Below are 23135 nucleotides of genomic sequence, written 5' to 3'. Positions count from 1 at the left end.
TCCAAGATTTTCTTCATCGGCGCAATGAACGCTCATTCGTGACCGTTCGAAATTGTATTATATTGAATAAGCGCCGACATCGAGAATGGTCTTGTCTAAGACATCGGCGAGCGTGCCGCATTCCGTGTTGGCCTTCGTCAGGTAGTCGCGAGAATGTTTCAATACTTGGCTAATAAGCGCCAGTGTCATCCAGCCTTTCTTCCGTTCGTTCGTGCAACTCGTATCGTTTCGGCCTTTACCAAGAGATTGATACACACCAATACTCTCGCTAAGACTGATCATCCCATCCCCTTCCATTCCCACCCGCCGCCCAATGATTGAAAAGTCATGCGCACCAGCATTCCCTATACATGCTCCTCTTTTCCTGTACATTATTTGAACCGAGAAAAATTATCAATGAACGCCGCTCTTTCCATGTTGCGCGCTAAATCTCGATCGTATCCAAACATAGCAAAGCGACTGCTCATGAGCTTGCCCCAGAAGCAATGAATGTGAATTTGTGTTCTTGATCATCTGGGCCCCAAATTGAGCTCCTTGAGCGCTTGCCCACCCCAGTCGTCATCATCGCTATCGTTGCTAGTCCTATTGGCAACCTTGAGCGTTCCGAGCGGCGCTGGCACCTCGACAGGTGACTCCTCGGGAGAATAGTCCATTTGTCCAACTCCACTGCTAGGGTAATCTGGATATCCATGTGTAGGGTGATACTGCCCAGATCCAGATTCGTATGTGTTCCACTGTGCCCGAGGATGTGAGTACTCGTCGTCGTGGCCCTGGTCTACGGGCGAATAGTCTGTGGTCGTGTTGAGCGTAAGCTGTGCGTGCTCGCTCTGAGTGGGCGTGTTATCATTTCGCGTAGCATCAGTATACAACGTCTCTCCACCCATAGTCCCCGATGGGCTTTTAGTGTCATGTGTCAGGATTGACAATGGATCCTGCTGTTCCCAGCTTGGTGATTCCTCCGGCACCGGCATGTGCGTCACACTCTCGACATGGCGAAGCGAGCTTTCTCCCTTCCTAAGGCTGTTAGCTCCAGCAAGGCCACTCTGTGCGCTCGGCCTCCTGAGGAGTGCTTGCTCGGGCACCACCGTACCGATGCTGCCTTCAGCATCTGGATCACGAATGCTGAATTGTGCCAAGGTGCGCATCTTTCGGCTGACCCAGCTGGCGAGGATTTTGCCTCGCTGCTTTTCGCCCAGACGCGAGCGTGGGAAGTTGCCAAAGTCGACAAATGCAACAATGTCAAGAATAAGTTGATGCTCGTTCAGGACGGTGTTTACGATTATCGGAACCAATGAGGCAAGGAAGGAGCGGGTGCGCACTTCGGCGATGAGGACCAGTAAAGAGCCTGCCTGGAAGATGGCACTGCTAGATGTTAGCAATCACGAAGGCAAACATTGGACTCTTGGACTCACCATCCACCTCTGACGATCGTCCGATGGCACTTCTCTACGCTGTTCTCGACATCCATTGGGAAGTGCTGCATGCCGTTTACCTCAAAGGTCTCGCCAATGCTTCCGAGCACAAAGAGCACTTGCATCTCCACCATATTGCCACCAGGCCCGATAGGTCTGCTGACAGAATGAAGGAAGCCAAGGTCTCCAGTCCTGACATATCGCACACCGGGATCGCCGTCGACTGTTCGTCCGTTGAAGCGCTCGGCATCGAATGCATCCTTCGAGCCATAGAAAGAGTGCGCGTTGGCTTCAGATTGCACCCAGATCTCGCCGTACTCACCAACCAGGCACAGTCTGTTGGTCTCTGGATTGACAATGCTAATCTGAGTGCTTACCGGCACCATTCCAGAGTCTTGTACAAGCAGTGCAAACGGCTCCTGGTCCGGATCCACTGGCACAATCAGGCCTCTTCGTAATGACGTTGGCTCCAAGTACAGCTCAATGGGTTCTATGCACATGTAGCTCCTACTTGCGATCATGGGGTTGAGCACATGGCTGTAGATTGTGTTGATGGCAGTCCGGTCGAGCTGTGATGCCGCAAATGCTTGCTTGACACGGCTGTAGACATCAGTCTTGGGTCGCTGATCAGTTGAGATCATCAAGTTCTTGAGCTCGAGAAGTTGCACGCCTTTGCCTGCGTTGTGTCCCATGGCATGCTCAAGCATTTGTGCTGTGGCGTATGTGTCTTTGATCTTGTACCTCGCTAGTGTCGACATCAAGATGTTAGGATTGGCTGCAAAGTCTACCGGTGACACCAGATATGTTGGGGTCGCGAGGAAGATCCCCATCATACAAGTGTAGAGGAAGCCAATGCCCATTGTGCTTCGGACACAGCCAAGAACAGGTCTGGTGGACGTCATTTGGCAAGTCTCCTTTTGCACTTTGCAAAGTGCCATGACCGTGTCATGTCCTAGCTGGACGGCGATACGACGCTGATCTGGTGTCCAGTACGTCCAAATGATAGCAGGATAACCGGGGGCAATCCAAGCCGGTCGAATTGTGAAGCCAAGCTCCCTACACCCGTGCGACTGCTTCGACGGCTTGCTGGTGTTGTACGTTGGTGGCAGCGTTACCTTCAGAATGAGAGCTGACTGCTTCAGATGCTGGCTGACTGTCTTCTGCTTGATTAGTGAGTCGACTTCTGCGTTCACCAAGACCGCCTTGATTCTGAAGTCGGCAATCATGTGTAGCAGCGCAGGTGCATCTTCACTGAGGCGATTAGCATCGATGGGCGCCATCGGCATAGCGACAGCACCGAGGCACAGACATGCATGCACCGCGTACACAAAGTCCTCGGAGTGCGTGTACATCAGTATTAAGTGGTCGCCTGGCTGAACCTTGACTTTATTCTTCAAATAATGAGCCACTGCAGCAACCTTGAGGTCGAACTTCTTCCAGTTGACGCCCTTGCCCTCTCGGCCTCGAGAGTCGACGGTGCAGTATGATAGTTCTTCGGCTTGTCGCGAGACCCGCCACTGCATCAAGTCGTGAATGTTGCTGAACTGGTTGAGAGGCGTGCTCGTGCGGTCGTCGATCACCACTTCTCGGTGATCGACGCCCGAGTACTGCTTGTCCGAATGCATCGCGAGCATATCCTGTCTGATCTGACTGGACAAAGGTGACCAAATTCCACCAGCAGGGTCGTCGCCAAGCGGCAGATTCTGGACTGCGCGCTCAACGCCAAATTTGACGTGCACACACGGCAGGTTGCCATTGTCGAACTCCTTCCTGCAGAGCATGTTGCCGATATCCCTCCGACCATTCTTCATGACACGTGGTAGTGTGTTTGGCGCAGTCATCATGACACAGTAGACACGCAGATGGTGCTCCTGGTACAAGACTTCCATTACTCGCTCGCTCAGCGAATCGAGGAATGGAATGTCGAGCTGTCTAGGTGGACCGCCAGTCGTTGTGGGCGCTGTGCTAGCAGCTTGCGTTTCGATGAGGATGATAGGGAGGTACTCGCCATTGACATGAGCATCAAAAGCCGAGCTGTCGTAGATCTTCGGCACTGTCTTCATAACGCTGGCCACGAGATGTTGCACGAAGAAGTATCGGTGCTCCACTTCTTGCATTCCACCTTCGTTCCACTCTACCCTCTGCCTTATGCGGTCTTCATAGAGGCCTAGCACAAATATCTTGCCTTGCACGACGAAGCCAAGCAAGCCTGTTCTCAGGAATTCGGGTTCCACCAAGACTGGTGTTGGACTTCCTTCCACAAATCGATATGGTCGGGCGTGAAAGATGGTTTCGGTATGCTTGGGCAGTGCCCAAAAGCCTCCTGAAAGCGATGGCGAGTCCACCCATATTTCACCAATGGTGTAAGGCGGACAGAGCAGATTCGTCTCAGGATCGACTATTGCAAGTGTCGCATCTGGTATGGGGTAGCCAAACGCGCCACATCGCACTGTTCCAGGCTCGTTGACTCGTCTGCGCGCCTCTTCGCCTCTCGCTAGTAGAACGACTTCGTTGGTCTTGAGGGACTCCTTGTCAAGCAAGACTTCGCTGAGCTCGGTACGACTCGTCTTCTGCTTCTTCTTGCTGCCAGTTGTGCTAGAATTGAGCAACGAAGTGTAATTGTTCTCCGTTGACGGGCTACTCGGTTCGTCGTCGTCGCTATCGTCGCCGTCCGAGTTTATCGTGAGCGGACAACCCATTCTTTCTTCACCACCTAGCCAGTCTCGTACAGATATGATCATGCCGCCGTGTTCGGGCAACGCCAGCATAGGTGCAACCAGCTCGCGAGCTCTTTGATTTCGCATCGGCTTTAGCCATCGATCTGCCAAGATTTCATGGAATTCGGTGTCAACGGTCAAGCAGTCTATCAAGCAGATCTTTACTGATGAGAAATTCGGCTCCATATTCTTCTTGAAATTTCTTGTTGCCATCGGATCCTGTTGATAATTGTACGCTGCACGCTTCAATCCCGGATAGTCTGCTACCATAACAGTGGCTCGATATTTCGAGATGAGATGTGCGTACATGCCGGGTGTGTCGACGGTCTTGCTCTCGAACCAGACTGTTGTGTGGCCGCCATATACGCCGAGTAGGACGCCTAGAATCAAGCCACAGCTTTCTCGAGGATCAAGGTAGGACATTATGGTCTCGTGTCTGCCACGACGAGGCACCACGAAAGAGCCATCTTCTGCTCGTAAAGTCGACGAGAAAGTGTCTTGATTCTCGGCCGTTGGTATCGTTGACAGTATCGCCGATAGACTCGCCATTTGATGCATGATGGTCCTGTGAGACAGCACGACGCCACGCAGATCACCAGTAGGAGCCCGTGAGAACTCTATGTACGCCAAGTCCGGTACCTGCAGCGGAGCATTTTCATCCTTCTTCTTGGGATGATACGAACCAAACTCGTTCGTCTTCCACCACTCTACTCCTGTTGGCCATTTCAATCTCTGAGCACTGATGTCCCTCGCAAAGGTTTTCAAGTTGCTGTCCGTCGTGAGCGCAAGATGAGCTTGCGTGGTGGTGAGCAGGAGAGACAGCTTTTGGTAGTCATTCACATTATTGATCGGTACTGCAACAACTCCTGCAATGAAGCACCCTAGCAGCGCAATCGCAAATTCGATGACTTCTGTGTCTCGATAAACGAGTGCCACTCGATCGCCCCGGTAGAGATTGGACTTGTCTCTTATGACCTGCGCCACTTTCTCCGCTCTAGAAGCAAGCTTGTCCCATGCGATAGAAGCCGTCTCTTTGCCTTTCGGATCGAGCACCCAATATGCTGGCTGTCGAGCTTGCATTTTCCCGCGATGTCTGAGCACCGCACCGATGTTGTCAAACTTGGACATGGGCACATTCGCATTGTGCGGATCGTATACGGCGAATGGTACATCTCGAGGTTCGAGTGGTAATTGGTGAACTTGTGCAGGAGCCATGTCGTCGCGCATGAGCGGAGGTGGAATTAATGCAGTCGGCGAGAAGGCTTCGCCCATGCTGTATCGCTGCGGCCCTCCATAACTCTCTCTCGTGGGTGTCTGCCCTTCTCCCTGTGTACCTGCAAAGTCCGAGAAATATCCGTGTTGAGAGTCTAGCATGGTGCTCATGCGACTGTTGCTGGCATCCGGATTGAAGGCATAATCAGAATTGACCATTGTCCCGCCATTCGAGCTGTACCTACTCCCAGGCGTGCCAGGGCGACTTCCTGGCGTTGCTGGCCGCAGCCCGCCTATGGATGGTTGTCGTTGCCCCGCTGCAGCTGGCGGCGGTCTCATGCCCAACTGCTGTTCCTGAAACCTCTGGACCGGACCTGACATCGATCCTGGGGTGACGGGTCGCGGCTGCTGCATCTGCGGATTCGCCGCGTACTGACCATATCCATTCTGGCCGTCGTACGTGCTGTAGTCCTGAGCGTATATGCTTGGCTGTATACTGCCATAACTCGCGCCTCTCGCATGCTGTTGCGCGCTGCTGCTTTCCACTGAATACATGCTTTCCGCGCGATCTGCTCTCGGAATGCGCGCTGCCTGCAATTGCTCGGGAGTCAGGAATTGTGACAGAATCTGGGTTCGCCTCTTCTCGTAGCCCTTGCGGGTAATATCGCCTTCCTCCAACTCATGGTCGAGGTCTCGCAGTCGCTGCTGCAGCTCCGGGTTCTGGTGTAGGTCGGCCATGATGGACGTCGCACGGTGGAGTCTGGCCAGCGATGTTCATTCGACCCACGCGACACTGTGCTCAGCGTCCCACCTGACCAGGCGAGTCGACCGCGGGTGCTGCACACCCTCTTGGTGAGCTCCCGGCGCCGACGGAAGGGTCCAGTGGAAGGGAAAGATGCGACGGTGTGTTGCCAATTGGAGATTGCCAATTGTCACGATGCTTTAGTGTGGCAAGAGTAAGTAGAAGCAGATCAAAGGCCAGCCCTTGTTCCCTGCTCGTGGGGAGAAGCCAGACGTACTACTACGTGAACGGTGAAACGAGCCTCCAAAGGTGGGCGGAGCGGAGGTTTGGTTGCCTGCAGACCCTTGACGTTGAAGCCGAAACCTTCGCACCCAGAGCCGACGCCTGCCTTTGGCTCCCGCGCTGTAACACGAGGCCAAGACAACTACAACGTCCGATTGCAGCGCACTTCTCGTATGCAGCATTGGCATCAACGATGGCTTCGGGGACAGATGGAGCTATACCACCTGGTGACCAGCAGCAGTGGACATCGATATGTTGGAAGATCAACGTAGGATCGCCACGTGCGAGGCGTCCGCCATGGCTTCATGTCTACGGAGCCTCACGACGAGTGCCGCCTTCTCAGACTCCCTCGTAACACGTCGTCCACATGAGCTGAACATTGAGCCTACAGGACCCTAGAAGGCCCCGAGCTCGAGCTCGTGTAGGTGATGCCTCGTCGACAGCCATAGAACGAGATCCACCCGCTTAAGTAACGTGGAGCAGCAAGCACCGCCTACACAGGATGATGAATGGCCGCCTTATACCATAAAAGCGCTTGCTGCGGTTGGAGGAGACTTATCTACGACCGACCTAGCGAAATGACAAGAACGCCGATGAATGGGGCGGCATAGGAGATTATAATATAAGTAATATCCCGCATCAACCCGAAACAAGAATCGACGGAATACAAGCGATTCACACTGTGAGTATCATAAGTAAATAGGATAAAAGAAAAACAGCAATGAAGGACTTTGTTTGAATTTGTCGTTTCCCTTTTTTGATGTCCATACACTATGATACGTTCCATTTCCAGTCCCATATCCATCTTCACCTCTCTTCCCTTCTTTCTTCTCTGTTCTTTCTGATCCAGATGATCTATACACTACACAAAACGACCTTTCCTTCTTTCTCCACGCTATGCAAAAACCCATGCCTATTTTCCCATGCGAAGTGGTATCTCGAGCAGTAATCAATCGACCAAACAAAAATCGGTCTCGAAAAGTATTTTTGGGGGGGGGAAAAAAGCCGCCGTAACGTCGTAACCCAGGATCTTCTTCCCTGGTCCTGTTTCTGTTTCTAATACGTAAACGCCTCCTCAATGAAATCCACACTAGCCTCTTGAACGACACTCCTACAAGCCTGTCGAACACTATCCGAAAAAGCTCCCGGTCCACAAACCGTCACACCCACGCTCCCAATGCGTTCGGGGAGTTCTTTCTCGATGACGGTAGCAGGCACGCATCTTCCCGGAAACATTTGCACGCTTCCGGTACCCGATACAACTTCGCCTCGATGGCGGGGTTTCGTGATGTAGAGTTGGATTCGGAGGACGTCGCGACGGAATTCCATGCGTAAAATTTCGTCCATCCATTTTCGGACCCATTCGAGCGCTTCGGTGTTGGGGACGGACCATACTAAAAGGATTCTCCGCGTGCTGCAGGTGCCGGCTTGGTATTGGAGCATGAGGTGGTGGATGTATCCGATACAGTGGGTTATGCCGACGCCTCCTGCGAAGAGGATGACCGTGCCGTAGGATGACATTGGGTCGTGTCCACCGTATGGTCCTTCGATGGCGCCCCATGTGATGATCGGCTGTTTGTCATTCTTTGAGAGTTTGTCGTAGAGATTTCTGGTCATGCCGTTTCTGGCTCGTATTATGAGCGAGACGGATGTGACATCAGCTTCTCGGGGTAATGTGATGTTTGTCGCTGCTGCTTTGTGTGTTTCTTCTGCGATGTTCGCCATTTCTGTCAATGTGGCGCTCTTGCGCGACTGGTGTGTCTGTATTCTTGCCAAGCTTGCCCGGTTCTGAAGCCCTGTAGCTAAGCTCGGTCGATGTTGATGTGTGGCAAATGTGCTGCCAAATGTCGGAGGCAGCTTTTCCATTTCGATCTCCATTGGAGGATTTCGGGGTCTGTTCTCAGCCCACGCTATCGAGAAAGGGTGTGTCGATAACAGACCGAATCGTGGAATCCAGACGTGGACATGACATCCAGGCCGCCACTGCCATGGTCGCGACAGATCGAAGGTGACGCGACATGCTTCTGCTGGAAGCCATTCCACCGTCACCCTGGTGAAGCCCTTTTGGCGGCTGTAGTTGTACCATGCAGCTTTGAAGAACCTAAGGAAGACTTCTGCTGCGTAAAATGCAATGCTGATCTGCACGTATGGCAACATTGGTAGATTTGCGGCATCTAGGTGAACGTAGACACCAGCAATACCAACGATTACCAGCAGTCGATGAGACATGATGAAAGTTTCGTAGGCGGCGTGTCGTAATGGTCCCGTGGCTGCAATGACGATGAATGTAAAGGCGCATGAAGCAACCATGCCCCATCTGTAGCTCAATGATGTGTCCAGTGAAACTCCAATTTGTCGAGATCCGCCGGCGTTGTAAGCATTGATTGCCCAGAATATGGTATGAAGTATGCTCTCAAGGACCAACATGCGAGCACACCATCTGTGTAGAAGGTTGAATGTGTCATAAGGTACACGTAGCAGTCGTATGGCTGGGTTGTTTCGTAAAGCGAAAAGGATGGTGGGTATGATATTAAGTGCGGCCAGCACTCCTGTCCGGCCACGAAGTTCTGCAATGACCGATGGCTTCGGCTTGCTCCAATCCACTACTAAGCAGTATGCCGTGTTCGAAGCCAGATAGACCAATAAAAGGAGTGTGTGAAATCTTGAGGGCAAGGTGCCCATACTGACAGAATTGTTGAGCTTCCACTCCCTGTTGTGCCTGTTTTTCCACAGCGGAGCGTAAAGTATGTGCCTTTTAATCCACGGCCAAAGCTGTGTGTGGTTATACATGAAGTACCTCTGGTCCGACTCTCTTCCCATGGTAAACAAGTGTCGCATATGGGCATGTCCCATCTTGATCCATCTGTACAGTAGGGTGCCGGCCAGAAGGCCCATGAAGGAGATGACGAGGAGGTTGGCGAAGAGGTAGTTGCCATACTGGTTGACACCTTCGAGGCCGTGACTGAATGGAGATGCGTTGGCGCTCATATTGAGCAGCGTCCCAAAGTCCGTCACCTGGCCATGGCCAGGTTTGGGCAGAGGTATGGCGTTCGGGAGTGGATCGGGGTGTCGAGGGGCCATAAGATGGCCGGCATGTGAGGCGAAGGGCACACTGGGTGTAGCGTGCAGGTGGAGTCGAGGGTGAAGATAGTGTGAGGGATGCATGGCGACCGGCGCGGCGTTGAGATTGCTACAGTAGTACCCTTGGACAAAGGGGGGCCAATGCTGTGATCGGCGTGTTTGGAGCGCTTCCTAGTGCGGTAAAGAATGTCGACGGCAAGGTGTGACGGGCACAAAGAATCGGACGGGTGTTGCCGACTATGCCAAATGCTAGTACCAGCTAGCGGAGAAATCGAAAGATTGGCGATGTTGGATTGGTGTGAATGAAAGCTGCTGCCGCAGTCAATGCGGTGGTAAAATGGATTCTGACTTAGTGAATGAGCGGTGGGAGGCGGTGAGTAGATGAGCGGGCGTGAACAATGCAGCCAGTCGAGTCGCAAGAATAGCAGAGCTCTGGTCAGAGAACAAAGACTGGCATGCGCCGACAATGCCGCATTGTTTCCCGGGCCTTTGATTGGTATGGTCCAGATTGCGGCGGGAAAGGAGGTCGAAGTGCGGGAGAGTTCGACGATGACGCTAATAAACAATGGTAGAGATGTCCAGGCACTAATAACGGCGCGGCGGGCTGCTACATCTCTTGGCCGCGCGAGGACCAGAAAATTGGGGATACGGAGATGTTGCAGCTCACTGACTAGGACGAGGCTGGTGTACTTTCGCTGGTGACTGGGACGGCGCAGGGAGGACAATAGAATGCGCGCGGTGCGGTGTGCGGTGCCTGGAAAGTCGATCTATGAAGATCGACGGGACGGAAACGTGGAAATGGTTCAATGCAGGTCCAGCGTCTGCTGGTGTCGTGCGTGGGACAGAGTGGTGACTGCGCGAACGACTGGCGACGAGCGACACGACGGCGAAACAGGCTTGAGAAGATGCGACAGCCACCTTCGTCTCTTACAGCTGAGTCTTAGACTGTGGCGGCAAAAAGATTCGCCATACTGTTTCACTTCGCTGATTGGCTTCGGCAGCCCTCGTCATCCCGGTTTCATGCATGCGCATGCAGGTACACCCGCCATCCATCCATCCACAGAATATTTACCATCCTCCTCCTCCTCCTCCTCCTCCATCCCGTCTCCGTCTCCGTCTCCTCAATCATCTGACGTCTCTTCCGATGACTTTGCTGTCGCACAGAGCGCTTGCCGCACGCGCATCTGCCACCGCGTCTGTTATCTCGATATTCCTGTCCGCATGCCCGCCATGTCGCTGAACCATTCCAAGACGCCAAGTCTTTGCCGCCGCGCTTGGAAGCGTGCGCGCGCTGTTGAGAACGAGCGGGCCGGCCTCGCTAATCGTAAGCGACGTCCGCCTTGAGGATAACACGCGGCAGGAAAACACCAAAAGGACGAAGAGACATATCATCACAGGAGAGAGTGTGGAAGGAGACTTTGACTTCTCGCCCCACTTATTAGTACATAGAATACTGCCAGCGGCTCTTTGCGCAACAACGGCCAGGTCCGCACGTGGACAGCCATGTTTGACAGAGCCTTGGCGACGACATGCTTCCGAGCATCAAATTCATCATACAATCTTCTCATGCTATGTCTCTGTCGTCTCGCGCACCTGCCATTTGAAGTGCACGGCAGCACGGCGAATAATCGATGCCTCGCCATAGCGACTGCCTCGCCATCGACCTTTCACCTGCTCACTAACAGCCTTGCATCCATGACCAGAAGACGTCGGAGCACTGCGTCACCACCTTTCCCTCAATCTGGGCGGATCATTGCTTCTGCCTCTTCGCAGGGATGCATCTTGAGGCACTGCAGAGCACCACTCGCAGCCTCATGGACAATCATCTCACAATTCGCTTCTTTCAACCATGCTTGAGAGGTATACAGATCCTATGGTCGATCTATGCACGACAAGCTCTGCGTCTCATGCTCGACCATCAGCTCCGGAGACGGCCTCGAGCAGATGACCCGTGAGGAGCTTACGACCTGTACCTCGGATTCAACTGCTCAAGCAGACAAATGGGATGCTGCATAATCAAGGGTAGAGTGGAAGTGCAGAAGCCACCATGGGCAAATGGCAAAAATGCTGCAGGCAACCCCCATCTGGCCTTCCCACTCTGACGGCATCACGACCAATATTTGAGAGGCAAATCATGAGAGGGAGAGAGCTGTGCGGCGCGGCATAGTCATGCTAGCAGGTGCCGCCCGTCAACGCCCACATGTAAAGGCCTCATTCCGTGTAATGGCGTCTGCGGCTTCAAGTCGAGCTTCGTTGCTGTGCGATTTCTCGTAGTCAAGCCTTGCATCCTACATGCATTACGATGCTTGAGGAGCTTGGGGCGGCATGGCACAGCTTAATCATTTGTCTTGCACTCTCACACGCACCATTCATTGGACCCTACCCCTCTGCTGGCTGCGCGCCTCGAAAGCGCCTCCTCGTCAAGCAACACGACAAAGCTTATTCGGCTTGCATGCAGCCGCAGCAGCCTCCTGGATCCGGCTCACACCGGTCATCCAGAATTTGTCGCGAAGGGCTTCACGAAGTCACCAGTGTCCATCACAGAACGTTGGTCTTGCTCGGAACCGGCACGCCGCGTGCTGGGAAACTCGCACATAAGATTCAAGGGCCAAGCCACGCGCTGTACAAATGCATCTCGCACATGTTTGAATACCTTGTCGGAGTTGTCGATGATCTTCATGATCGGCAAGAACCGCACGTGTGAATACTCCCAGCTGCGGCCCGCTGGTGGTCACGATGATCGACTTCAACCTCACTCCAGTTTCTGCCATTCATGTGCTCCTCCATATCCGTCTTCGGTGTCATTACAGCGCAACGCAAGCGATTGATATCTGCGTGGGCAGACGCCGTAGAATAGTGGCGTGGCTTGCATCCACAATACCAAAAAAGTTCCACTTGGTAGGCTGTATCCCGTGCTGGGTCTAGCCACCAGCGTCATGTTCGTGGAGAAGATTAGTCTTTCCATGCGTGTAGATCATAATCATCATATGGGGTCCACAGGTGGGCTTGAGAACGGCACCGAATCGCGGTTGCTTCTTCTGGGATTTCTCAACCCACGGCCCCCTTCAGCACGCCGCTGTCTGTGCACTAACCATGCTAGGCTATTACACTGCATAGCACCAGTTTCGGTGCCAGGTTCAAGCTTTCGCCAAATGTTGACAAGTCGTGTGCGTGGCACATGGCCCACGACTCCAGAGGTCAACTTGAGCCTACAAGCTAGACCTAGAGGGCAACTTTCACAGTTGATCCGATGTCTTAGTCTCTCGCTTCACGGCAAATATGTATGCTCAACGAAAGCGCGCCGCTACACGTGCCTCCAGGGCATCAGTGCGATGACGCCGAGCGTGAACAAGCTGAACACGCGTGTGGTATAAAGACAACGGTGTTCATCCATCGTTGAAATCTCCATCCCAGCAACAAATTCCCAGGCAACTAGCAGCTCAGAAGTACCATTTGGCCAGCGGCCTTCAAGTGCAACCTTCATCACTACCGAAAACCCTCAATATCATTACCTCTAAAACCTAGATCGATTTCTCCACTACCGACAACATGCACTTCACATCTGCCATCGCTGCTGCCATTCTGGCATTCTCTGCGACTGGCGTGTTGGCAGCTCCAGTTCCTCAGCTTGCCGGCGAGGGCGCCGCTTGCAACAGTGTCCTCTCTTCGACTGATAATGGTGTTGGCTACGGGGTCGAGAACGCCGAGGACAACACAGCAAACACCATTTCCGGTACTGGTCTTAAGTTCATTCGTCGTCAGCTAGCTGGCGAAGGTGCAGCTTGCGACTCCGTCCTCTCTCAGACAGACAACGGCGTTGGATATGGTGTTGAGAATGCTGAAGACAACACCGCAAACACTATATCTTCTACTGGAGCTCGACGAAGACAATTGGACAAGATCTCCAACGGTGCTCAGGCCATTTCTCAAGCAGCAGGCACCGGCGCTTCTACCTCTGCCGTCACTACTGAACTTGACGACGTTGACGGCACCTCCACCGGCGGCGCTGCTGACTTGGGTGCCAAGATCGGTGACACTGAAGCTGGCACTTTGGAGGGTGCTGGCGCCGCCATTCCGAAGGCCAGACGTCAGCTCGATAAGATCTCCAATGGTGCTCAGGCTATCAGTGATGCTGCCAAGACTGGTGGCTTGACTGCACCAGCGACCAATGGTCTTGATGGTGTTGATGGGACCTCGACCGGCACTGCTGCTGATTTGGGTGCTGAGGTTGGGGACACTGAGGCCGGCACACTTGAGGCTGCTGGCAGTTCCGTGCCATGAACGGGACTACTTATGCATGGGATGGATTGGTAAAAGGAGATTCTTCTGCATCTGAGCGTTTTGAGATTTAGCGAGTGCATTGGTGGAGTATTGAAGCATTATGACCAACTTGGAAGTGTAGTCTGATACGATTAATGATGGACGTAAGATATGCCTCGAATGAATGAAACGATAGTCTTGGATGACTTTATGCCTTAGGCATTCACAATCCCTGTCAAATACCGCCAAACCACCTCTTCTCATGTGAATGATTTTCACCACTTTCACCTCTCTCTGCCACGCCCTTGAACGAGCATCGCATGCCGACTGTTCACCATAGAATACTATGGCATAGCTCCTTGCGACCTTACTTGCCAAATTTCTCCCACTTCAGGACGAGATTCTACAACGAATTGATCCGATCATACGCCATGGCGCCGAAGCTGCACGGGCGAGCCTTCTACGAGAGCATCGGCTCACCCAAATACGTCGTCGCGCCCATGGTCGACCAGAGCGAATTTGCGTGGCGAATGCTCACTCGCTCCTTCTTACCGCCAGATCTCCGAACCTCAATTCTAGCCTATTCGCCAATGTTACACGCGAAGCTCTTCGCAGATGGACCAAAATATCGAGCAGCACATTTCGAGCCCCTGAAGCCACCTCTTGCGATGCCAGAGCCTGCAGACAGTGAGCATCAAAAGACGTTCAAAGAGGACGACATGTACCTGGACGGCAACCCAAAGTTCGATCGTCCTCTCTTCGTGCAGTTCTGCGCGAACGATCCTGAAGCGTTCTTGAAAGCAGCAAGAGTAGTCCAGCCATACTGCGACGCGATAGATCTGAATCTCGGCTGCCCGCAAGGCATTGCAAAACGCGGACAATATGGAGCTTTCCTACAAGAGAATTGGGATTTGATCTATAAGCTGATCAATACGCTGCACACGGGCTTGGATATCCCAGTCACAGCGAAGTTTAGGATACAAGAGACGAAAGAGAAGACTCTGGAATACGCGAAGATGATCCTTAGCGCTGGCGCGAGCATAATCACAGTACATGGCAGGCAGAGACATCAGAAAGGACATGAGACTGGACTGGCTGATTGGAAGATGCTGCGGTTCCTGAGAGACAACCTGCCGTCTGAAACTGTCATGTTTGCAAATGGCAATATCTTGCAGTATGACGATCTGCAGAATTGCCTGGATGCCACAGGTGCCGATGGCATCATGAGTGCGGAAGGGAATTTGTACGACCCTTCGATTTTTGCTGCGCCGCCTCCGGTTGGTCAGGAAGGTCGCGAATATTGGCGAGGTAGAGATGGCAAAGGCGGGTACAGAGCTGATGCTGTTTTGAGAAGGTATCTCGACATCATTCATGAGCACGTCTTGGGACGTGCGCCGCCCAAGAGAGAGCCGCTTTTCCTGCCTTCAGATGCGCCGTTCGACGCGCCAGACACTGCCAACGAAGCAGCACAAACTTCAGAAGCACCCGTATTGCCAGCAACAAATGGTGATGCTGTCCATCATCAAGACTCAGCAAAGCGAAAAGCCGATGACGAGGGTCAAGCGCCGACGAAGAAGCAGAAGCGAGCTCAATTGAAAGAAGCAAAGAAGAGTCAAGGCAAGCCAGAGAAGTGCACTAACCCCAACCTTACAGCCATGCAACCACACTGCTTCCACATTCTGCGGGCGTTAGTCGGCTCTCATCATGATGTGAGGGACGCTCTTGCTCGATCACGTGCTGGCGACATTGATGCTTATGAGAACGTCCTCAGTCTCGTCGAGAAAGCGGTGAAAGAAGGCTTGCTCGCCTACGAGAAAGATCCTTCACAGTTTGAGACGCCGGAGGTCGATGCAGAAGAGGAAGCGCTTGATCCGGAGCTCTACAGTACAGCGGCCATCCGGAGATGTAAACGCCCCTTCTGGGTATGCCAGCCTCACATACGGCCTCTGCCTAAAGAGGCCATGGAGAAGGGCAGTCTTCAGCTCAGCAAGAAGCAGAAGGCAAAGCTTGAAGCCGAAGGGTTAGAGAAGGAGAAAGCTGGACTATCCGCCAACGGCAAAGTCGAGTCTATTTCGAACGGTGAGCGAACGGCTGAGATACCCAAGGAGGGCGTGGTTTGCGGCTAGGTCATTCCAACTTTATTTCGTAGGATCGAGCCCCAGATCACTTCACTTGCATGCAGCTTGTTGCTTGTCGCTTTCACTCTTCAAGATACCATCGCGCCTTCCTTGAATTTTAAGCTTTGGCACATGCACGAGCCATTCTGCGCGGCACGATCCCTGTCACAAGGACATCACTTCGCGACGGTCTCGCAACAACTCTCAGCAGACATCGACGCGACCTTCTGCAACCCAGTCGGTCACTTGCATACCTCGCGCCATTACACCGTTGCCGAAGCCTCTCCTTCCATCCACGCGACAGCGACAAGCCGCAGGATATTAGCTTCGTCCGACGAGTGAAGCAACATCGCCGCTTCAAAGTTCGCAAGAACACCCACCCATCGAATGCATTTTGCGCGATTCGCTGCCCGCTCATCACTCCCTCCAGCTCGATTCAACGCCGCAATGCATGCAATAAACCCCGTGACTTCTGCAAGCGATCTACCAATTGAACTTGAGGTCCGAATCCTCTCTGAGCTACCAGCCAGAGAAATACAACGGTGTCGCCGCATTTCCAAGCATTTCCGCGACGTCATCGACGAGAAGAGTAACGCGCATCTGCTCTTCCAGCCAGGTCAAATCCGTAGCAGAACCAAATTATCCGACGAGCTCGCGTATGTCACTGATCTGGCTGGAGTGGACCTTCTGGAGGCTTTCAGTCGCTGGCTGAGCCGTCGCGCGATCTGGCGAATACCTGAGTGCAAGCAAGTCATTCTTCGCGCGTTCTGCGATCACTGGGCGGCGCAGCAGACAATGCCCGAGTCGCTGGATTCTACAACAGAAATGGAAATTCCAGATTTTGAGCTGCAATGGCTGTCAGATGCTCTTCTGACATTGCACATCAATGTGCACGCTTTAATCGACCCTTGGGGGGACATTGACATCGACGAATTCATCACGACAGTCGCTCTGCTAGCACTTGACCAGAATGAAGAAGCCATGCAGCGCTTCGGCATCACAGCAGAAAAAATCCGGAAGTATGGCGAAGAAGTCGTGGCAAATGCCAACCGCCTGGCTGCTCCGATCGTCACACCCAAATCAGTGCCGCCCAACGTAATGCTCAACAAAAGACCCCTCACCACAGTCAGGAGCTGGCGGGCCTGCCGTCCGATTTCCGCCAACGACTACACGTTCCCTGAACTTCACCTCCACGGCCTCGGCGACAACAAGTGGCTCTCGGAGATACTGCAGATTCCCGAGATCCCGAGCACATGCTTCCAGATTTTTGCCTATTGTGCTGGAAGCGATTGGACATATGAGAAGCTGGAACGAGCCGAGGAGGGAAATGCTTTGACTGAGCTGGAGAAAACTGCTATTCTGCAAGACATAATTTTATACTGATGAGGTGACGAGAAACTTGGGCGAAGGGGGGGGAAGAAATACTGAGGGAGGTGGGAGGACATCTGGATGATAGCTGAGGCTCCTGCTATGGTGTCCTGTACCTGCAAACGACGACATCAGTTTCCTCCCTGCGAATTCTCATACATCACTATCCGTGCCTTCCGTCCCTGTCGCCGCCACCTTATGATTCTGTAGAATTTGACACTTCACATTACAATGGACTTGCATGTATACAGCCAATTTTTTTGCGGCTACCTTCCTGTAACAAGAGAATAAACTAGAAATCCTGTCTATAGGACAAGCATACGTTGCGTATTTTATAGATAAAATAATAGTCTAGTTTAACGTTTTAGTCGACGATCCGAAGGGTAAAAGAATATTAAAATTAGCCTAGGCCTTCTTCGTTAATAATATAACAACTTAACAAAAGTTAGGGCCCCTTTAGGCTTAGTGCGGCTCAAAACGGGCTAACGGCGGCCTCTAATTAGTGGACGCGAGGAACGTTAATACCTTAGCGATCCGGAAGGGCGTAGACGTCGTAGTATATACCGCGACGAGCTATAACTTCGATAGTAGTCTCGAAAAGGGCGTCTTCGTCGTATATACCTTATCTAGCGGTGTTTGCTCGAAGCGGTATACTCGATCGCGCTAGTAGCCTTACGGGAAGCGTAATTTAGTACGTACGACCGGTACCGAGGCCCTACTATCGCGAGCTCCGCTATCGGGGTCTTATAAATGCGATACTATCGACCCTCTTAGTCGCTATCGTAGCTCTATCGACCTCTACGGCCTTCGAGAAGCTATACGAAATTGCGGTATCCTTCGCTCGTAAGTCCTAAGGAAGGCGCGCGTCGCGTATACGACTATAGTAGCTGCGTATAACGCGCCTACGTCCGGAGATATAACGACTTTAGTAGGCGCGCGGTTATTAATTACTACTATAATAACCTAATATCGCGATCGACTATTATAGACTCTACTAGAACCGACCTCGATCTAACTCCCCTAGCCGCCGGATACTTATTCGCGTCGTACCGGTATAGATCTAACGAGGGCCCGCTACTAACTACCTATCGCAGTCTCTCGAGGCCTACCGCAATACTCGCGAAGACGTACGCTTAAGATTAAGGTCTTAAAGGGTCCGAGGTATAGAAAGCTATAGTAAGTAGTATAGTAGCGGTCGTACCCCGATATAGCGGCTAACAATTCTAGTACGAGGAGGTTTACGGTACTCGGTAGGAATTACCGTAAGAGTCGGTAGTTTTCTTTACGAAGATATAGTAAGACTCGCTACTACTTAGCCCGCTATAGAGGATTCTCGATCTATAGCGGTTCGGCTTATTTCCTTCGTTTAGTATCGTCCCTCGGAAGCTAGACCTTAAATAGATATTCGAATCGTAGCTAGTAGAAGGATCGACTATCGCGAAGCCTCTTAAGGTGTTTTATATCGCTACTAGCCTTTTCTATAACGACGTTGCCGATAAGGCGGCTATAAAGGTCCTCGAGATCTAGTATTAATTCGATACAATATCCGGCTATAGTATTAGCGTCGCCTTGCTCTTAGAGAGTGCTACTCGCGATTAGGAACGGACGGTATAGCTCCCGGCCCTGTTTAGCGATAAGTACGCTAAGATAATCTACTTCTTAGACTATTTCCGGCTCTTCCGTAATAGTACGGGCTTCGACTAGGCAGTAACGTAGAGTTGTCTCTTAACTATATATAGCGCTCCCGTCCGGCGAAAGCCTTTATTATTATTATTCGGTCTCGCCCCGCTAGAGGAGTATCGTAGCGAGTCGAGCGTTATAATAAACTAAGGCGCGGGCAATCGTAGTACCGAGCGTAAGGGAGAATATAGTATTTAGGGAGGTTGCGGAAGGAAATCTACGATAATCTTAGTACATTTGTTGTAATTTTTAGCGTACTATCTGCTTAACAGACATCTTTTTATATCCCTTAATACGATATAAATTTATAGCTCTAGAAGACATATCTTACCGAATTATACCGCTAGAGGCAGACGACGCGCTCCTTCGCCTTAACTCGAGTCCTTAATAACTTCGTTCGTATTAATACCTCCCTAGCGACGATACCGACGTTGTAGTAGTAGGATCTAAGCTAGAGTAGTAAGCGTAAGGTCGAGTGTTCGTCGTCGCGTCGCGAGAAGCTATTATTGTTATCGCGGGTCGCTTTATATCGTCGCTTTATATCGTCGCTTTATATCTATTAGCTAGTATAGGCTTAGCGCGTAGCGACGGTTACGTACATAAATAGTAATATTGCGGCGTTGCGCGTCGTCTAAATATTACTACTATAATAACTAATATAGCGACTACTTCTACGTAGCTATATCTACCTCCTTCTAGTTGTCGATATTACTAGTAGCGACCTCGATAAAGGCGCCCCTCCTATACGGTCTTAGCTGCTATAGCCCTCCCTAATAGTAAGTCTCTAGCGTATTAGTCGCCGTACGCTACCTTCGCTAATATCGAGCTATAGAGATAGACGTTCTATATAGTATACCGTAGCGAGCTTTTTAATATTAGGAATTAAATCGCGCTATAGCCGAGATTAAGCACCCCCGCGCTTCTATACGACTTCGCTAACTACTCGCTATAGGCCGGGCCCCGGTATATTAAGAAGCGCTACAAGATATATATAAGCTAGTTACTAAGGAGGTATTGCGCCGCGTACGCGAGAACCGTAATATAGATAAGAATAACGGCTTCTCTCCTAAACCTCTATACTACGGCGTTATAGATTACCGGCCGTCTAGGCATATATCGAGATTAGTGTCTCTAGTTATAAATAAGATCTACTAGTAGACGGAGTCTCGGGACGAAGAATATATAGTATATATTCTCGTATATCGTCTAGTATATAGTAGTAGAAAGCTAACTCCTATAGATCTCTATACCTAAGTAGTCGTAGGACAAGTACCTAGACGGTAACCTTAACGTTGTTACTACTTAGGCGTAATAGGAAGAGTAAATAGAAGGGTCTGTCGTCTACGTTAATCTATATACGAATACTAATAGGCTCGACGAACTCGACGAGTTCGAGCCGAGACTATATCTCTAAAAGTCTAACTCGCTATTTCCTCGGTATTATCGCTAGGTATGTCCGTCGCGCTCCCTAAGAATATAGCGCTTTTACTAACCGGTTCTAGATCGAATTCGCGCAGATAAAGCTTGCTACTATATAGCCGTTCGGTATAGATCGCTTTATCGTCGTTCCTCTACGCGCGTATCCTACTATAACGAGCCGAACGGATAGCACCTTCGTATAGAGGGTCCTAGTTAGGTACGACCTACGGTTGTTAGAGGAAATCTGTCTTCCTAGCGCTATCGATACTTTGCTATAATATAACTAACCCTTCGACTTCCTATAAAACGATAGCTATATTAAATACTACGACTTCTTCGACGTAGAGGCGGGAAGGGACTTCGATATAAAAAAGAGGCTATAGTTAGTATAGAATGCGGCTAATTTCGGTTATACTTAAATCGATATAGACGACGCGATAGTAATCCTCGATATAGGGCGTAGGAATAGAGAGTTTTATCGTCTAAAGATATATACGGGAACGGGAGAGTAGTATATTTCCTTAGGACTGCTATAAGTACGGTACTCGCGCCCTAGAGATAGACGCTGTCGTAACTTAGAAAGAAGGCGGAGGAGCCTAAGTACGGTATCGTAGGTAGAGCAATCTATCTCCTTTAGTCTATAAACTTTCTATACTTATTGTCGTCTCTAGGCCGTAATTTGCCCTTACGCGACGTCTTCGATAGCGTAGCGGCGCGTAGGGTGCATTTAAAGCTGTATCTCGTTCTTACTACGCGTAAAGACAATACGCTCTCTAAATAGACGGCGGTACCGGACAAGTTAGAGGCCCTAGATAGACCGATACGTTTAGTTTTAGTCTCTATCTCGTCTTAGTATAGATAAGAAAGTACGCACCTTAGAAGGCTAGGGGTTTTTTTTTATATATATAAAGTTCTAGTATCCCTAAAATACGCGGGCGCTCCCGCTTAGCGCGGCAGCTCCCGGATGCGGGGAAAATTACGTACAGGAACTCTAGAATTCGCGGCTATAGCCGGCCGCCTTACGCGAGCGCAAAAGGATAGCTAATAGAGGATTCGAACCTCTAATGCTAAAAGTTATACCCTCGCTAGTCGCTACCCCGTGTCTCTATAAGGACTACGAGCGAATAACTCTTACTATCTAGAACCGATCTAATTAGCTAGAGGGTTATAGAATACAGATAATTATATAGATTAAAAAAAAAAGGTATAGCTAATAAGGGAATTAAACCCCCTATCCGGACGATCTAGTAGATCGTAGATCGCCTTACACTAATTTTACCGCATCCTTAAAGGTACAGTCGGCTAATATATTCGAGCGAATATAGTTCGGTATCTCGCTAACTAGGGCTAGCTTTAAATAACTAGCGAGGGTATAACCTTTAGGACTACCTAATTAGCTAGAGGTCTCTATTTACGTAGCGGCTATAAGCGTCCCCGCTCGCTTAGCTCCGGTTACGTATTAGAAAGCCGCTCCTATCCGACCTCGCCTTTCTTCGCTATAGGAGTACGTATAGTATCGGTAGAGAGTAAATAGAGGATTAGCGGAGACGACGCGAGGAGCGGGCGAGGTTTAGGAGAGGGACTCCCTTTTCGCCGTTAGGATAGCGCGGATCGATGCGTCTTACTAGCATTTCGCGACGACGAAAGCGTAGGTAGTAAATAGAGGACCGGCGGAGACGACGTAAGGAGCGGGTAAGGTTTAGGAGAGGGACTCCCTTTTCGCCGTTAGGATAGCGCGGATCGATGCGTCTTACTAGTATTTTGCGACGCCGAAAGCGTAGGTAGTAAATAGAGGATTAGCGGCGTACGCGGTCGGTATAATTTTCGCGGCGGTAGCGAGTATAGGAGAGAAGAGTAAAACATACGGTTAGATATAGGCGGCGGTAAAGGTAGGACTATTTTTATTTCATTTCTACCGATTTAGGTACTACCGGAATCGCGACATCTTTAGACACGGCCGTTAATTACCTCTAAACTCTAGCTCGTTAATAGCCTTTAGGTATACGTCGCTAACTCCCTACTTCTATAATATCTTAGGTTGCTAGTCCGTATATCTAAAGCTAGCCTTATTCTACGCGTTCTCTAATATCTAGGGCCGATACTTGTTCTTCTTATCTTATATAGAGCGGAACGCAATATTGTATTAGAGGCCTCGAGTGCCTTCTACTAGAAAATAGAACGGGCGGGCCTATTTGCTAGGTAGGGTTAGATTAGTACTAGGTCCGCTAGTCGAGATATAGCTTAGCTACCTCGGGTCGAAGGTGTAGAACAGCTATACCTTACCTACTAATTCGAAGGAAGGCGACCGCGGGTCGAGGATAGGGTATACGAGAAGCGGGAGGGGGTATTCGGCGAGGGGGTAGTCTTCTACGGCGATAGTCCGGAAACGGAGCTTGCCCTAATATACCTATCCGAGCCTATAGAGGTTAGTACGAGATTAAAAATAGGCAATCCTTCCCGACGGGCTAACTTACGAATCTCTTTAGAGCCGGAATCTTGCTATCCGCCTCTAAGAAGTTATAACGATCGAAGGGGTAGGGAGAGCTATCGTCCTTCGGCTAAAAGGTAAGCTCGACTGCGCCGCCGTCTACTATTTCGTACTAGTACGTCTAGTTACTATTAGCTCTAGTTTCGACATCTATACGCGGCGCTAATACTTATAAACTTAGTGTCTAGTTTCGCGTTTATCCTTCTATTAACCGCTATTACGATCTCGTTAGCGTATATATCGTAGCGGCGATTATCGCGGTACGCTATATCCGGTTGCCGGCCTATTCTACGGTTCTCCCTTAGGCGATCGAAGATAGGGCTAGTCTCCGGCTTAATACCGTTGTTCTTATTATAG

General features: G+C 51.0%; 6 protein-coding genes across 6 annotated transcripts; 3 read left to right on the top strand and 3 right to left on the bottom strand.

Annotated features, from left to right (window-relative positions):
• Positions 1-17: 17 nt before the first annotated feature.
• MYCFIDRAFT_202168 (uncharacterized protein) lies at positions 18-6745 on the bottom strand (the record flags this gene model as incomplete). The annotated part of the gene is made up of 4 exons (XM_007924919.1): positions 18-790; positions 1091-1362; positions 1413-6061; positions 6689-6745. 4 exons carry the CDS (start codon positions 6743-6745, stop codon positions 510-512), a joined length of 5259 nt encoding a protein of 1752 aa, XP_007923110.1. The 3' UTR covers positions 18-509.
• Positions 58-416, bottom strand: MYCFIDRAFT_171444 (uncharacterized protein; the record flags this gene model as incomplete). The annotated part of the gene is made up of 2 exons (XM_007924920.1): positions 58-364; positions 403-416. The coding sequence occupies 2 exons, from the start codon at positions 414-416 to the stop codon at positions 58-60; spliced, it is 321 nt and encodes a 106-aa protein (XP_007923111.1).
• A 353-nt stretch (positions 6746-7098) lies between the features above and the next one.
• MYCFIDRAFT_202167 (uncharacterized protein) lies at positions 7099-9353 on the bottom strand (the record flags this gene model as incomplete). Its single annotated transcript, XM_007924918.1, has 1 exon — positions 7099-9353. One exon carries the CDS (start codon positions 9351-9353, stop codon positions 7422-7424), a length of 1932 nt encoding a protein of 643 aa, XP_007923109.1. The 3' UTR covers positions 7099-7421.
• A 3687-nt stretch (positions 9354-13040) lies between these two features.
• MYCFIDRAFT_18549 (uncharacterized protein) lies at positions 13041-13529 on the top strand (the record flags this gene model as incomplete). Its single annotated transcript, XM_007924130.1, has 2 exons — positions 13041-13185; positions 13255-13529. Coding segments are annotated over 2 exons (420 nt in total), but the record flags the coding sequence as incomplete, so codon positions are not given.
• A 608-nt stretch (positions 13530-14137) lies between these two features.
• MYCFIDRAFT_130789 (uncharacterized protein) lies at positions 14138-15832 on the top strand (the record flags this gene model as incomplete). The annotated part of the gene is made up of 2 exons (XM_007924917.1): positions 14138-15220; positions 15329-15832. The coding sequence occupies 2 exons, from the start codon at positions 14138-14140 to the stop codon at positions 15830-15832; spliced, it is 1587 nt and encodes a 528-aa protein (XP_007923108.1).
• Positions 15833-16270: 438 nt separating this feature from the next.
• On the top strand, positions 16271-17206 carry MYCFIDRAFT_82727 (uncharacterized protein; the record flags this gene model as incomplete). Its single annotated transcript, XM_007924682.1, has 1 exon — positions 16271-17206. One exon carries the CDS (start codon positions 16271-16273, stop codon positions 17204-17206), a length of 936 nt encoding a protein of 311 aa, XP_007922873.1.
• Positions 17207-23135: the final 5929 nt, after the last annotated feature.

Source organism: Pseudocercospora fijiensis (assembly GCF_000340215.1).
Source record: "Pseudocercospora fijiensis CIRAD86 unplaced genomic scaffold MYCFIscaffold_2, whole genome shotgun sequence".
Classification (NCBI taxonomy): Eukaryota; Fungi; Ascomycota; class Dothideomycetes; order Mycosphaerellales; family Mycosphaerellaceae; genus Pseudocercospora; species Pseudocercospora fijiensis.
Note: the sequence above shows the minus strand (reverse complement) of the source record. Positions and strands in the feature narration are given on the sequence as shown.